Below are 17,286 nucleotides of genomic sequence, written 5' to 3' on the forward strand. Positions count from 1 at the left end.
CTCAGGCCCATGCATAATCAGACATTAGATATATCTTAAGCAACATGATACCAACAGTCTGTCAGGGTAGAAAAGCTCCGGCTTCAGAACAGGAGCCTGCCACAAACTGCCAAAGTTAGAAAAATGTGCCTGCAAGCACTTTATAATTGGCAGCTACTTGGTTTCCTACATCTTCCACTAAAGCAACTGGTATTTTCCTCTGTCAGAGGCAGGTTTCTGGAGCAAACGTGCTAGTGACACTTCCTAGCGGCGTTTCTGGCTCCACCAGACATGCCAGTAAAAAACCCCAAAACTGCAATTCTCTGTCACACCACGTCCAACAGACTTGTATTGCCTTAAAAATCACAACAACCTTCAACTTGCCTGCAAGAACAGAACACCACCACACTATCCTGAATGCTCTGGATACTATTACCTGTAGTCCCAAACACTGGCTGTTAAAGAGGGATGCTCACCTATTGTTGAACATAGCTCTCTAGCTTTAACTCTATAGCTTTAACTTTCTGGACAGTGTTTATCTCTGCACAAAAATTCTCAAAGGAGAGAAGAGAGGCACAAAGTCAGTAATGCTTTTAATCCTGGGCATGTGCCATCCTCAGCTCTGGCTCTACTCCTGCCTACCGAGGCGCGAGAGCGTGCAGCAGCCGGGCCATCGAAGGGAGCACAGCTGACAGCCTGGCACTGCCGCGCCTGGGGAGAGACACCTTTGCCATGAACCCTGATGGTGCTTGTGCAGTTCAGACCCCTGCCTACCATGCTAGGCTTCTCCAAAAACTCAGGCACCACGTTGTGACATTAAAAAACCCCACACATAACTGTAAAACTGCTGGGGTGGTTGGGAAAGGCTCCCAGTAGATCTCAGTTCCTTTTGTAGATCCCCATTTCCTTTCAACTCTGCATGTGACAGATACCGCATCTTCCTTGCCAGGGGGCTTTGAAACGCTCCTCACTTCAGGCTTGCTTTTGTAATTAGAGTTTAGGAAAACAGTCCCAAGGAACAACTGTAATTTAACACCACATTTTTCAACATTTTGCTAGTGAGCATAGAATTCGTGAAAGTCTCTTTACAGTGAAGCCGCAAGTAAAATTACTTGTCTGCCTTCATACTGCGTTTTCTGCCTCCATCAGCCTTTGCCTGCGTGCTCCCCTCTTCACTGGCTCTGATTTTGCCGGAGTGTAGGAAGGGACTTGATTTGGGAACAGCTGGCCTGCATGAAACCTAATACTGTCAATGACCCATAAACCTTAGGAAAACAACATGCCAGGTTAACTTAACAGAACACAATTGTATATAGGGGCTGAAGGATGAACTTGGAATCAAAAGCATATCAGTTAACATGACTACCCTGAGCTCACATTTTTAAGCCACTTTGCAGTTAAATCAGTAATGTAACTTTAATTTTGCACAAGCCATACCTGTTTCCAAATTTACCTTCTCTGTAAAATAAACTCTACAGGGTCCTACAAGTACACACGAGAAGCAGTAAGCGTGAGCGGTATGGTATGGCTGCATCTTGTTCAGATTTTTCTATATTTTGCCTTTTTTTTTTGAGCAGCTCTTTTACAGAAATGGAGCACCAAGATGTAAAATGGGCATTACTGAAGATTATTAAATAGTGAAACCAAGGAACCGATGTCGAATAACAATCTGATAAATACAGGTGCACCACATTTTGGAGATTTCAATGCAATATTCCCTTTTTTAGTTAGAACATTTTCTAAATATATTTACAACCCCCAATTCTTGTTGTGTTATCCTGTATATATCCTTGTTATGGGAGATAAAGCTCCACGTGATAACAGATGCAATATGTATTGAGAGCACTTCTGCTTTTGCAAATCTTTTGCCCTCAAAGGATGATTTCTGCCTTCTGAAAATTCATTTTTGTATAAAGCAACTTAAGTGTGTCCTTCAAACTAGTTGTGTATTTCTTCACTGCCCCCATTTTACGGGTAAGAAAAATCGAAACCATATGGTTAAGTGATCTGCTCGAAGTCATACAAGAAGCCTCCAGTTTCCTCAAACCCTGTACTACCTTCAACTTCTGCAAATTCATTTCCTTTACTTTACAATCTTCTTTAAGAGCAAATGTCTTGTAGCTTCTTTTTCCCCCCAAAAAATTCAGCAAAAATAACTTTAAGATCAACTCTTCCTTGATAAGATTTCAAGATAAAAGTTCCAATTTAAATCAAATAATTGGTTATTCTACACCTGATGGTTCAGCAAATAGGAACATGACAAATGATTTAGCAAATCATATGGAAAACCACCATTCTTAATTAGTCACGCACATTTCAGCAGCACACAGTGATGAATTTAGAGTAGCTGATACAATATAGAATACTACTTTTTTTTCTCCCCAAACTGAATGTCCAAACTAATGCACCTTAATCAGGCTTTCTATTTAAAAAACTCAGATTACGACCAAGATATCAAATTAACGAATCACACTTCAAGCATGCCATTAAGACATTTGCAGCAGCAGTGTTGGTTGTTCACATGCCACGATTTCATCCAGACTTTTCTGCCACATCCACAGCATTCGAAGCACACATTAAAAACATGGTAAAGTGACAGGTTTGTTTTTATTAGTGTTCGTTACTCGACCTCCCTGAATCACCTTTCAATCTATACTTATGAGTCTCAGGCTAGTAGTCACCATGCCAACTTTAACATTTCCCTGAGAAATATTTTATCCAACCATTAGACCTACTCAATAGCTTAAAACATAGCAGCATTACCCAAACTCAAACCATACTGGCTACATGATCACGACTGTCCATTTTTCCTGTGTGTTATAGCACAATGCAGTTAGGATGTCGCAGGGTGCTCTGAACAATCCATACTTGGCCGTGTTTTGACTGGATGCCTCCATCCATTCTACACTAACAGGGTAAGACCCAATAATCTAGGTTTTAGGTGATCTCACAAGAGTTGTTAAAACTTGAGAGCTTTTCAGCACAGCATTAAGTTGCTTATGTGAAGACTGTGGATTAGATCAACTTTTTTAAAAAGAACATTCATTATATTCTAAAACCTCCCAGCTCAAGGAATACTCAGCTACAGTAAAGAAAGAAGAGTTTTAGGAAGAGCAGGAAATCCACATAAAGACACACTGTATGCATGAGTTTTTTCCTTTTTAAATCAAGTCATACCAATCGGTGTGCTCTCCTTATTATCATGCTGACTGTGTTTGTAACAGCTGGGGAGAAATTCTGGCTGCCGCACAATCAAAGACAAAACTCTCATTGACTTTTGTTAGGCTCAGATTTCAGCCATGTTGATCAAAACACTGGGAGCAGCGACCGAGCTACCTACAATACAGTGCCTGTTACTGCCAACGCCATTACAATAAGTAGCAGTGGGCTATTTTTGCAAAACTTCCTTGGTATGCAAGAGGGTTTACATAGCCACACAGCTCTCGGAGCAGACAACAAAAGCATGTTAGAAGATGCCTCTTATCTTCTTCCTGACCTTTTGAGAAGAGTAGTAGAAAAGCAAGATGTAGTTAAAAGCACCTTATGAAGGACAATGCAGTCCAATAATTTTGCTGAAGAATTCCTGTGCAGTTTTAAATTAACAAATTGCCGGACTACCAGCATGACAACAGGGCTGCTTATGCTGTATCAAAAACTGACCATGTGAAATATTTTAAGAAAGGCTGTAACAAGACAGCCTTGTTTTTCTTAAGGAAGTAAACAGCAATTGATTACATGGTTAAACTTAAGATTTGCACATCTACAGTCTGTTTATATTAGAAATACTCAGAAAAATAATCTTAGTTAATTTATATGCATGGCATATGGTTCATTTGACAACATCCTACTTAAGAATTTTCAAAGGAGAGATACATGACAAGGCTGCTTCATTCTCTTTTCTGTTTTCAAACTAGATAATATAACACACTGAAAAACCTGTTACCTTTGACTTCTGTAGCTCTCAGCTCATATTGATAGTCAATATAAACACAGTCCTAGCAATGTAGTACTTCCTCCTCCAATTCAAACTCTATCTCCATTTTTGTTACAAGTGATTCCTAAAATAATGGCCAGTGTTTAAAGCATACCAGAGACGGAAATTAGAGAACATTATTTTTTCCTCAATTTTCTCAGCTCAGTTTGCTAAAAGCATTGTCAAATGTTTTGCTTTTCCTGGCTGCAAAGACAGGAAACAATCTCCTCAGAAATCTTTGTTTCCAAGAATAGCAACATGCTCTTGAGGTCTTATCGCTCTCATTTGTAATAAGAGTAGCATAATACAAGTCCTATGAATGTTGACATGAAACACATGACTATCTTCACACACGTTCATCAGCGCTACTTCTTAATATTGTGTGGGATAACCCTGTTCTCCTTTGCAACCTCCCATATGAATGTTATTCCTAACATGTACCTATCAACTAGGTCAAACCTGAAACAGGTTATATGAGTAACTGCTCAAGCTTGATGTTAATTTGACTTGAATTGTCTCCTCCTGAAGTGGTGCATTCCATAGGAACTCCAGTTACAGACCACTAAGACCAAAGTTTCTCAGGCTTCAGACAAAGACCAGATCAGCCGCACAAGACAACCAGAACTAGCTGCTCAAGCCTGCTGGGAGACGTGACAACAGAATGATGGTCAGTGATTAGCATAAACCTAAAAGATGCTGTGGCAGTAATTTTTATGGTAACTTGCTGTTTCATGCTACGTATGACAGATTAAGCCCTTATACTGGGAATCATAACTCAGAACCAAGAAACTTCTCAGCCACAGAGACAACCATGTATTGTGCTCCTCTCTCAGCAGAGCAGCACTGCACTCCTACAGCTTAGCAGGACAACTCCATGGGAGCAAAGCTACAGGGGTCCTCAAGAGCACTCTGCTACACTGGCCAACTCTTCGAGCGGTCCTGCTGAACCATCTGGCTTCACGGCATCAGGCCAGAAGGCCATGGATTCAGTGAGCACAAACACAGGTATGACAGGTTGTTTGGAGATCGTGTACCCCACTCTCAAATCCATCCTTGGGGGCTAATCATGTCCGTAAAAGCCCAGCTGTGCCAAAGTGCTCTATGAGAGGAAACCTATGGGCTTTTCAAACGGAGATCCAACATTACTACTAAAAACTAAGGTATGAAGAAAAGATGCTTGTGTTTTTAAATCCTTCAGTGAGAATAAAGGAGCATGCTACTCTAGCTTCCACCTTAGCTTCCACCTTTTCTAGTTCCCAGTCTTGTCACAACGCTTCTCTGCCACTGATCCACAACCAAGAGATGCCATCTCAACAGAATGCCTCCTTCCTCCATAGAAATGGTCTGTGACAGTCCCATACAACTCCTGCAGTAGTGAGAAAACTAGAAGAGGTACAAGTTAATGCCTGAACAGGCAAAGAAATACTTATTTCTTTAAATAGCTGCAACCTTTTAGCTGTTTCCATGTAGCCTTCATTTATGCGTATACCCACACACAACTATTAAGACCTGCATCAGATATATAAAATGTTGAATGTTAATTAAAATGCCGGCTAAACATGCCCACATGTGTCATGTACCTCAGGCCTTGGATGAACAGCATTTGCACACAGTTAAGATATGCTCTACTAGTATGGCTTTATTGTTGCTCTTTCATTTTAGGCCGATCTCTGTGGCTGTCTGGATAGAGCAAAGAGAAAGGCACATACATGGCCGATACTCAACCTCGCTCACCCTCAGGCGTTTCACAGTTTTGCACTGAGCAGGAAATGTTACTGTTGATAGAAGACATCTCTCACCTCGTCCCTCTAACAGGTTGTTGCTCTGCACTGCAATATTCAGGCTAATTCACAGAAAACGTAACTACATTTGTTTGTAACCATATTTTGTTTCCCAATCAGAATCCTTCTTGTAGTAAACAAAAGCCAATTTATTTATTTGAACTATTATTTCATAGTTCAATGTGCCCATTCAAAACTGGGAAGAGTGGGACGTTAAGTCCACAGTGGTCTCAACTTTAACCCTGCTAAATCCAAAGTTCATCTTATACCTTTCAACTGGATGGGATGTTATTATTAGTTTCCCACAAAAAATGGTTTTGGAAACTTTTGTAATAAGCACTTGTTTTTTCCATCCCAGAACAGTCCTTCACAGCACAATTAGATGATACGTACAAATATTTAACACATTTTCACTACATTTGTGCTATAGTTTGGGGAAAACCAACAAAAACTCAGTAAAAATACAGAGAATTTATTATGATCTTTCCTAAACAGTTTTCTGCATTCTTTCATTTCTTATAGCTACTACTTAACACTCTACTGGTACAACTTAACTTAATGAAATACAGCTGAAATACCTTGTAAGAAAGAGAGGCTGAACATGTGGAGTTGGATCATTGTGCAGTGTATTTATCAAGCACAACAAAATCTCCTGTAAATGCCCAGAGTTTTCTTTCTCTTTATAAGTAGCTCCTGCAAAGCTTCTACCTGGCAAAATAACTATTTATTAACGTTTAATTTTTACACCCTTCGATTAAAACTAAATAATTCTAACTCTATTCATGGGGCAGTAAGCTGGAAGTGAGTTAGTCACAGAACAACAGCTGGGGAAAGCTCAGTTTGAATCTCATCAACCTTAACTTTGAAGTTTGGCAAATCACTTCCTTTCACTGTCTCTCTTTTCCTACTACCCGCTTTGCCATTAGTTTGTCATTTCTGGAAGGCAGCAATGTCTCTTTGTACCTCTGCAGCACAAAGCACAGCTGTGCTCCAAACACACAGAGACCTTGAGGCACATCCAAAATGCAACATGGAAAAATCCATTGTGCGCTTGACAGGGTCGTATTCTGCCATCCTGTCTCACGCTTGCACGGTGCATTACGCCATGAGAAATCCTGTTGAAAACCACAGGACTATTTGCAGAACAGGGCACTATTCAGAATGAATGAACGTGGCAGAATTCCTCCAATTATTTACTTTTCATCAACACCTGAGAGCCTACAAGAAACAGAAAGTTCTCTGACATGTACACCCCCTGTATGAATACACACAGGGAGGGTGCACACACTCCACCATAAAGAACCAGACCATTTTTGCCCTCACAGTACCCATAAGGATGCATTCATTCCCCATTCCCCTTCTATCCCGACACAAAATGGAACATATTGACATCAGGTAAATTTTCTACCAACCACAGAATCCCAGTGCTGCACCAGTTCAGTCTGCAGCAAAGCTCTTGGCTTGTACTTGACTTTCATGCTTGATTGTATGGAGCCAGCCTAGCCCCAAGGGGAGGTGGAGGTAGAGGTGAAAGCAACAGCAGTAATAAGAGGGATAGTTCATGACTCCCAAATACATTTTTAGCAAAGCTGACATGAGCAACAGCTACACAGAGCAGCTGCTGCCAGAGGAGACCATGAGTCAGACCTAGTCTGTAACCACAGATCTAAATCAGAATTGTCCCAGGAATTAATTCTTGAATTTCTATCCAGACAAACTACAGTATTGAGGGTTATCCTCAGCCATAGTTAAGAGAATACCTAAACCAAGCTATCTCCTGTGAAGCTTTAAGAAAAAAAGAAAGTTCTCAGTGCTTGGTCCGCACTAGCTACATGTTTGCTCAGAAGTCCTCTTAGGTGTCACCCAAAAAGAGGGTAGCAAAAAAAACCCCCAGTACCTAGACCTTTTTTTTTTTTTTTTAAATAGAACAAAGCATGCTGAGTAACTTGGCAGGCGCAGCAATGTGGAGAAGCGTATCCCCTCACCTAAGCAATCAAAATGCTGGTCATCTTTCTCTCATGTGGAGAGTAACTGGTCTGCTTAGGAGCTCCTGTCACAACCAGCAACAGTTGCAATGGGTGGGAGTAGAAGAGCTCCAGTGCATTTTCAACCTGGAAATGTATTAACTGTTAACACGCGTGAAGTAAAGTCCAAACTCCCCTCTTGACATTACTGGGATCATCTCCTTTTCTTTTGTCACAGACAAGCAAGATTAAGACCCAAATTTGTAATACCACAGGGCCCTCAGCTCAAACTTGACACCTTTCACAGCTGCCCCAAAGTAAGGTTTTTGTGAAATTGGGGTGGCACGAAGAATGACTGCAGAATCAAGTTCTTTCCCTGAACCAGTCTGAGACATGATCCCCAACTCATTTGTGTGGCTTGGTGATAGAGGTCTTCGTACAGTGACGGGGAATTCAGTCGCATGCATCTGGCCTCAATAACCTCAAAATAAATGTGGATGGGGCATGACCTTCACATGTAGCGTAGAACTGACATTTCAGAGTTGAAGCAGCTAGCAAGATCCTAGCTGAAGATGAGAATCACTCACATGAGAGCATGGACACACTAAGATCAAGAGAATACAAGAAGAAGTTGAAGTGAGGAACTGTACTATAAGGAGTTTCACTTCACTAGACAGCTGGGAAGAACTGAAACAGCACGAGGAGCTCTCCCTCTTACATACATACATACACGCACTGTGTGTGAAAACCAGGCAGGATGTACACCTAACTTCAGTGACTGTGAGAGCAAAACAAGTCATCTGGTATGGTGGTAACACCAACGAGAACTATCCTATGGAAGACAAACGTGTAATACCATAAAGTTTAACACACTGATTGACCTTTGTTCCTAAAAACAGTCAAGTTTCACAAAAAGAGCCTTTGTCTGATTTTTCTTAATGCTTTCTGATGATCAAAACCCATCATGCAACAAAGCACGTGATCTGTAAAAATATAAAGGTAACCCAGAATCCTCCTAAGCCCCAAACCAGGCCAGAGGAAAGAGGAGGTATCTGTCTTTTGAACAACAGCACCAAACCACTGTGAATCTGCAAATCATCCCACTTGTCCAATGTCCAGACCGTCCTGCCTGTTTTTGATTAGCTGCTTCTTCCCTTATTTTCACCATTAGTAACCAGCTTATATAGAAAAGAATGACACAGGCAGCCATCAAGTACACCTTTCACAGCTGTCAAACAAATCTAACATACGTAAAAATTGCATGCCAAATGAATTTTATCCAGCATGAAAACAATGTAAGGCTTCATATACTATTAGATTCTGTGCTGCTTACAGACTATGGGCTTGTACTTGTCAAGGAAAAACAAAGAAGTGTGATTTATTTTTGTGCAACCCCAATCATCTGCTGGTGCAATTCCACTTTCGTCAATAGAGCTAAATGAGCATGAAAACAGAGTAATGCAGGCATGCATCAGACCCCACGTGTTTAAAGATCACCACCCTCATCCCCCACGACTCTATTAAATGCACAATTCCTATTGCCTATCATAGGAGTTTACTTTGGAAAGGGAAGCTCTTAAGTCCGATGTATTTGCCTGACCACTTTCTGCTATACTCGAGTTCATCTTTCACAGCGTTCTACTTAGGACACCTCTGTGTATCATTTCTATCTTCCGACTGGGAAATTACAACAAAAAGAGCAAGGGTGCTTATTTATCTCAGTCATACTGAAATCACTGGAAATTTGTACCATTTTACAGGTAATTGGACACCTGAATGACTTAATTCAAATCATACAAGACTCTGTGGACAAGAACGTGGGTCTCCCAATTCCTATGTGTGGCCCTAGCCCCAGAAGTGATCATCTTTTCTTACAGCTTATAGCAACTTGGTGGACTTGGTAGCGTTAGGTTAATGGTTGGACTCGATGATCTTAAGGGTCTTTTCCAAACTAAATGATTCTATGAACTTGTAGCATAACAGCTGATGACATATCAAGCAGTGAGCATGAGAACTCTGCCAGCAAAATTTCTGGAAATACCAAGCCATTCATCAATTTGTATCATAAAAGGTTTTGCCAAAGCATCAGCTCTCTGTGATACTTACACAACCACCACCTTCCCCTCCTGCAGATCCCAGCATGATTGATGCATTTGTGTTTCATGGTATGAAGTGAGAGGCTATGTATGAAAAATGCCTGAAGGCGGAAGCAGTTTCCTTTTCAACAACATTTGCTCATAAATGAGAAGTCTACAGGAATCAGACAAGGATTCGTAATTCATATAGCTTATATTCATGTTACAAGAACAAAACAACCAACCATGACTGACAAGTGTTTTCTGCTAAAGGCTAAGAATTATCAGCAACAGCAGGTAAATATACTGTCAGTTGGTTTTTTTGCTGTTATCACTTGACCAATATTAAAATAATTTTCCTGTCATTCACCCATTACTTATCTAAGCCATACTTACTACAAAAGTCTACAGACAAAACAAAAAAGGTAAATACAGTTACTGCTCACATTCTTTACAAGAAAGATAGCAAGTCCTCTTTCATTGTACTTAAAATGTCTAATAGATATTCCAGTCACCTTATACACCCATATAATTGAAAAGTTAGGTAAAAACATTGGAAGTGACAGAAAAATGCCATACTAGAATATTTCTTTTTTTTGCTTTGCTTATTGTACAGAGTTGATGCTGAATAACAGGTCATAGAAGTGGCTGAGAAACCATTCTCATCACAGCTATATGTAAAACATCCTTCCATGTTGCTGCCAAACTATTACGTCCCTGAAAGATTATACACCATTCTGCAAATTAAAGGTATGTCTATATATTCTACTCCTCTGTTGACAGACTTACCATCCTAACACCATACTTAGGAAAAGATGGTAATTTCCAGGACTCTGGTCCTGCACAGCACTTCAACAGATGCTTAACATTTAGTGGGACTATTTATAAATGTGGAAGTTTTGTTGGACTGAGCAAGAGTATTTTTGCACTTTCCATAATGGACCAACAGTTTGGAAATGAAATAGAATGCCCTGATGCTCCCTTGCCTTGTTGCACTTTGTTTAGTCGTTTTATACCTGTGTTATGAGTGTTTGTAACAATAATGCTTAGAATTGCTACTCTATGCCCACTTGTCGCAGGGATAAAAGGGTTCAAGACAAGGACGAAAAATCACATCTCAACTGTATGCCTTTCAGAGCTGATGACATGCAAATTAATCAGCTTTGAACATTTACTGTAGCAGGCACATAGCTTCCTAAACTACTGGCTAAAATACAGTACCAACATAAAGCTCCTAATTCTACCAGTCTTGAAGTATAAGAGGTTGAAAACCAGATTCCCCACCAACACAAAACAAGACAGACCCCGTATTTCTCATTAGAATAATTTTTTAGAAAGTTCTGTTGACTAGATCTGGCTGAGAAACAGGAAAATGTGAACTGAGATCCTAGTAATTCTTTCAATCAGTCTCAGTAATACAGTTTCTCTGTTTATTTCAGGCTTTACACAGTGCTACTGGACTCTTCCTTAAGCAAGCTTTTGGCTAACAGAGCCTTAAGCACAGATGGGTCTCTGACCTTATTTAGCAGGGATTCTCCTGAAGGCATTGCTGTCTGATCTTATAACATTTGATTCAAATGGTTCAGTGACTTGGCCAGGGCACACAACCCACTTTTTTAATGCTTGGTTCTCAACGAAGCTCATGTTGATTAACTACAAATAAATTTTGCTTAACATTGAACTCCCCTACCACTAATTATCTGTCTTAAATAGCAATTAATTGTGAATAATAAAAAATGTTCAATTACCGATTTCCTCTCTTGTTTCAGCTCCTGCACATAGCGTGTTAACTCTCCAGTGATAAGAGAGGTCATGTTCTCTGAAATGACCTCATGCTGTCCGGCATAGTCATTCATTTCATTTAAAGTGGCTAGGAAGGCTCTAGTTGATGTGTACCTGCAGAGGACAAAAATGCATTTTGCTTTTAGTCCCTTTCTTTTCAGAGAGACACACTGCAAAGGGAGGTTGTATCCTTCTTAAGCATTTAGTATTGCTGCGTGAGACTGAATATGGATTAGCAGAGATTCACGTGAAGGAATTTCTCAAAAGGAAGCCTATCCCACACACTGATAGTTGTCTGGTAAATTTATCTCGATTTAGACAGTTTGACATTGGCTCTTAAAATATCACAGTTTTAGAGTGCCACATTTTTTATCAGCACAGCTCTGGGACTTCACTGTTCACCAAACATTTCTCGTTACACTCTTTCACGTCCTACAATTCAGAGCGCAGAGTCATCAGTACACTCTACCGGGCAAAATCCTAAGCAACCAATTTTTGGCTAGCATAGTACAGAAAAGAAAACTTTTCATAGTGTAAATTGGATTTAAATCAGCTATAGTTTATAAAGTTTTCAAAAAGTTAATGAGTTTACTAACCAGGTGTTCATTGTCAACTCATATTTTTTAGGACCTTCCATTGCAAGGTTTATTTTTTGTATAAAATAATCTCTTAAACAATATTCCATGTATTATTAAAAGGAAGAAACGAACATCTGTGCACACAATTTCAAAACAGCAGATTATGTCACTAGCATATTCAGCACAGAGCCAACAGAGCTGCATTTAAATACCCCCAGCTGGCTGTGCTGGTCAGCTGGAAAACTGCAGCTTTGAAGCACTGCACTTGTACATACTAGAAAAACGATTAATATTAAATGGTAGCAGTCTGCACTGATATTATCACCTAAAGGTGAAAAAGCAAAGCAAAGAGGGAGAGATTTAGAGGAAATAGAAGGAAGTGTCACAAGTAGGGATGAAAAAGGCATCAGAGAAAAGAAACAGAAACAAAAAGAAACTAAAAAAAGAGACTAAAAATATAGTCCAGTACAAGCAGCCACATTCACAGTCAAGCTGTGGTGCCTCGAGAGAAATCTCAGTTGCAAAAGACAGGGGATCAAAGCAACAGAACTACAGACTGACAATAAGCTTGAAAACAGATCATTTTTAGACAGGCTGTCTCAAAGCAGTGTCCGAGGCACCGAAAGGTCGCATGACAAATCCCCAGACATTGTTTAGAGACATGAGGAAACTATACTGAGGTGAACACTGTATTTAAAAGGGCAAAGGATGCACAGGATCTTCTGTGCCACATCACATGAATCGTTTAACTCCAATATCCTTTTCCAGCAACGAATGATGCGTCAAAAAAGGTTGTAGTAAACTCAAAATACCCATTTATGGTATAGCTACCCAAAGGCAGATTTATTCCTAATCCCGGGTACAGACCAAAACAGCTGATGTGCTGGTAGCGTAAGCTTCCTTGTGTAAACATCAATATCTCAGGAAACAATAGCATAAATAACTGATTCCCAAACAATGTTACTAAAAAGAAATTAAAAAGAAAATGAAAAGGCTGTTATCTCTGTTAATACAAGCCACCACAGTAACTGTATACAGCAGCTTGGGGGGCTGACCCAAAAATCTAAATTAATATAATCATACAGTTGGACCCGTATCCAAACTCGTTTGAAACGTTTCAAATTTCAAGGTCAAGGGTTTGAGTCTGCTGCTGGGCTCTCCAGAGGCAGAGCAGCCTCCTGCAATACAAGGCTGCAGGGTCAGACTCGGCAATGCCTTTGTTCAACGCTGATGCATTACAAAACACTGACGTTGAGAAACTTCAGTCAGAGCGCTCTAAAGAAAAAGGTTCTTGCTCTGGCTTATATCCTGTCTGTTGGAAAAGCTCCTCCTCTAGAAAGTTCTCTTTAAAGAGTATCTTTAATTTCATCAAGGGCAGGAATGTTCTTAATGACATGTGGTCTATCATCACCTGTATCCATGTCCGCAGTGTCACTCAGTGAAGGAGCCGTGCTTTGGCTCTGCCATCGCTATCTGTGAGCGCTACATTAGTCCCATACCACCAGGGACATATAGTCCAAATACATGACTCAACAGCAGTCAGCTGAGGCCATGCAACATCCTTCAACAGCAGCAAGCCATGTGTCCATCCCTCCCAGGGTACTGGAAGTACAAACTACATCCTTCACCCTACTCTTCAAGAACCACTGGTTTCTCTGTGGTGTTGTAACATTATCCCTTTAGTAGGTTACTAATCTGTGTTGTCAGTCCATTTGAGTAATTTAATACTTATGCAGACTGCTTAAATTTCATGCTAAAATTAGCAACTGTTACTGTTCCTGCTGAAAGTAGTTAAAGAGTTTGGTCATTCACTTCAAAGAGCCAGGATCATACAGTCTGGCTTAAAGTTTTTAAGGTACATGAGAAAAAAAAAAACAAAACAAAAACCCCCAAACCAGGCATCCAGAAACCATAACATATAAAGGGAATTGAGTAGTTACAGACCAAATCCAAACTTTGAAAATCCACTCCTTACTATGTTCCATAAGCCTATTTCTGCATCTATGATTTCTATACTCTTAACTTGACTTTAAAATCTTCGGTTTACAAGCCAAATCCTAGCTGGTAACCCAAACTTTTCCCCTTCCTCCATCAATGCATGCTCACCCAGCAGTGGATCATGAACATACCTGTATTCTTCCTCCTCTTTGGAGTTCTTTTTGGGCTGGTATTTCTTTGAAAGATTCCTAAAATTAAAAATACATGTATATAAAATTAAACTTAAAATCTCCTTTAAATTAACTGGATAATCTTTGCATGCACACACATTCTGTGGGGCTCCAGTTTTTATTTGCAGTGACTAGACACCTCTTCAGAAGTATGACTGTAATTAGGCTTTTTGATTGCATTGTAGTAGCACTCAAAGAATGGGCCACACAGTGCTTCAGTCTCTTAAACTGCAATAAAGTAGCAGATTCTGAACCCAAGAAGTTCATAAATTAAGGTCATGAAGTCAATACAACCCAGTTCTGATTCTGCTGATGCACAACTCTCCTTCACCTGATCTAAAGGAGAGACCCTTTCACAGTAAAAACACTGGTCCTTAGATAAACAGGCATGCTTTAAAAACTCCACCCAGTAGAAGGTGCTACTCCATATCCAAAGGTCAGCCAGCCTATTAAAGCGTGAGTTGCTGCAGCAGATGACACTCATGGCTAGGCAAATTTACCTGCCTTTAGCAGGATGCTTTCAAGGAAGAGAAAAATCTTCATAAAGCTGTAGGAGCTGCACTGAGATGACAAAAGGGGGATCATTTTATGATTATCAACTGATGCTGGGAGAAATGTGAAATTTGATTATCCCAATTAGCACAGATGATTGCATCTCTCATTACCCTACATCCAACTAATGATTTCATTTTAAAATATTGATATGTTCTTCAAGTGATCGTATCTTGAATAAGAAATCTGAACATAACTGTTAACACATTTGACAGTTAGTATATAGCTTTCATTGTCCTGGAAGCACTGACTGCAAGCCCTTGCCAGCAGCACATCAAGGGTTTAATGAATGTGTGCTGTCCACCTGACACTCCATACCCCTTGCTGATACTTAAAAGCTCAGCATTGCAATGCATATTGCACTGCAGCACAATACAACACCATGCATCCTTTCAACGATGCAAACCAGAGAGCAATTTTAATATCTTTTCAGTGCTGCAGTACTGGGATCTCCTCTATTCTAAACTCAGCCCTATTACTATATGCTTTCCTGCAGCCTCTGCAGAAATAGAAGCCATTTGTTTAAGCTTTACAAGGTTGTTTCAGCAATTAACAATATAACATACAAGTGGTATTGATAGAATCGTTGTCTGAAGGACTACCAAGTTGCATTGACCTATCTGTGCCAAACTCTTTGGAGGACTCCCAGAACACATCCAGTTGAAAAGAAACAGCTTTTTCAGAGGTGTAACCCACTCCCTGTTGCATGCTGGTTTTACTACTAACCAGGAGGCAGCAGGGCCTCTTGTCTCACATTTCTTATTCCTTTTGTTCTCCTTAAGGAATTAAGAAGCATCTGCCCAAACAGAGTAGTAGCCAGAACCCTGGCAGATTTGCACAGACAAACGTGTTTCTCAAAATTTAAGTATCCCTACTGGAAGGCATCCAAATGAGCATCTCCTTTCCAGTCTTTGCCTTCTCTGAAAAGAGCATGCTTTGAAACAATGAACTTTTCTCTAGTTCTGTGTACACCAGCTTCAACCAAAGAATACCGGCACAGGAAGAATTCTGCAAAATGTTCTGCATGATTACAGTAAGTCTTATAAGCACTCTTCGTATGCCATGGGAATGCCTCCCTTCACACACCTGCTTAAAGAAGAAGGGAAAAAACACAAGAAAACACGCACAGAAGACTACACTAATAAGGTATTTTCACACACACTCAAAATGCACTTCTCCCTGCACTGCCATGCTGCCCCATTAATTCTGACATACACAGCTACTGTCTTGTTAATCTTTAAAGGTGTAGAAATGCTACGGAGCTGGCGCAAAAAAACCTAGACAGTATGCTTTCACACAAAAAAAGATTCTGAAAGCATGTAACAAGGATTAGCATCTGGGTTAAACATTTTATTATTGTCTATGTACTTTATAAAAGACAAAATATTTGAGTTGAGCCTATATATTTGAGTTCTTCTATTTCACCCCCCCCCTTTTTTTTAATCAAAAACATACATAGGGTTTTAAGCAGGATACACACAAAAAACCCAGAAGTATTGCTGAAGTTCAGCGTGCAATCATACAGTGTCATGACGAGAACACCAGCACTTCCCAGGTTCAAGTTCACGAAGCAATGACACCTTCAGAGCTAACTGATTAAAGAGGGAACTAATACATAAGATCAAAGACCAGCAGTAAAATAGCAATTCTGGAAAGATACTGGGCTAGCCTGCACACCTGTCTTCGATTCATGTTTCTATTTGCGTTTTACCCTGCATCATTTTTTTTTGCCTTTCCAGCTTGTTTCTCTGCTCCCTTATTTCCACTTCCTTGACATCTTGCTCTTTCTCTCACATTTATCATCCATCAGAGGTTCCCGATTCCTGAGATCTTAAGCACTTTTTTCCAATAGGTCCTCCTCAAGGTTATCTGTCCATCATCACATTAGGCAAGGCTTTTGACACACTTTGTGATGCTCAGGAGTGTGCGCGCTTTAAGATAAGTAGTGACTAGGGAAGGAGGACAACGAAACACCACTTCAGCACTCAGGGCACAGTGTCCAGCATGTCACATCCAACAGAAGCTCAAAACAAAACACAGGAACAAGTCAACACTCCACCACACTTTCAGCATCCCTTCCTTCCCAGCCTAGTATAATGACTCAATAATTATAATGTAAAAGAATTAAGTCAAATCTGAACTGGACTCTCAATCCAGGACTGATTGTAAATTGTACAAGCAGGGCTTGAATAGTGCAGGCACAATGTGCAGGGCGTGGGACAGAGTTTCCTCCACTGGTGTAAGCAGATAAATTTGAAGCATCCTGCAAGTACATAGATCTAACTTAGCACTTCTAAAAACAAAATATTACATATGTATCTGCAGAACTATAAAGAGGAAGGAGAGAAACATTTTTAAATAGAAGCAAATTAAACTTCAACAGATGACCAGGCCAAGATGTAGATAGTAAGACAGGAAGAATAGCTAGCTAGGG

At 40.1% G+C, this 17,286-nt stretch overlaps 1 protein-coding gene across 25 annotated transcripts in view; it reads right to left on the reverse strand.

Annotated features, from left to right (window-relative positions):
- FNBP1 (formin binding protein 1) overlaps positions 1 to 17,286 on the reverse strand; it is a 104,389-nt gene that overhangs the window by 52,072 nt on the left and 35,031 nt on the right. For all 25 annotated transcript variants that reach the window (XM_029999782.2, XM_029999783.2, XM_029999790.2 and 22 more), the window contains exons 3-4: positions 14,262 to 14,318; positions 11,521 to 11,668 (exon numbers count right to left, since the gene is read on the reverse strand). In XM_029999782.2, coding sequence (XP_029855642.1) covers positions 11,521 to 11,668; positions 14,262 to 14,318 — 205 coding nt within the window. The remainder of the gene's footprint in view (positions 1 to 11,520; positions 11,669 to 14,261; positions 14,319 to 17,286) is intronic.

Source organism: Aquila chrysaetos, chromosome 24, assembly GCF_900496995.4.
Source record: "Aquila chrysaetos chrysaetos chromosome 24, bAquChr1.4, whole genome shotgun sequence".
Lineage (NCBI taxonomy): Eukaryota > Metazoa > Chordata > Aves > Accipitriformes > Accipitridae > Aquila > Aquila chrysaetos.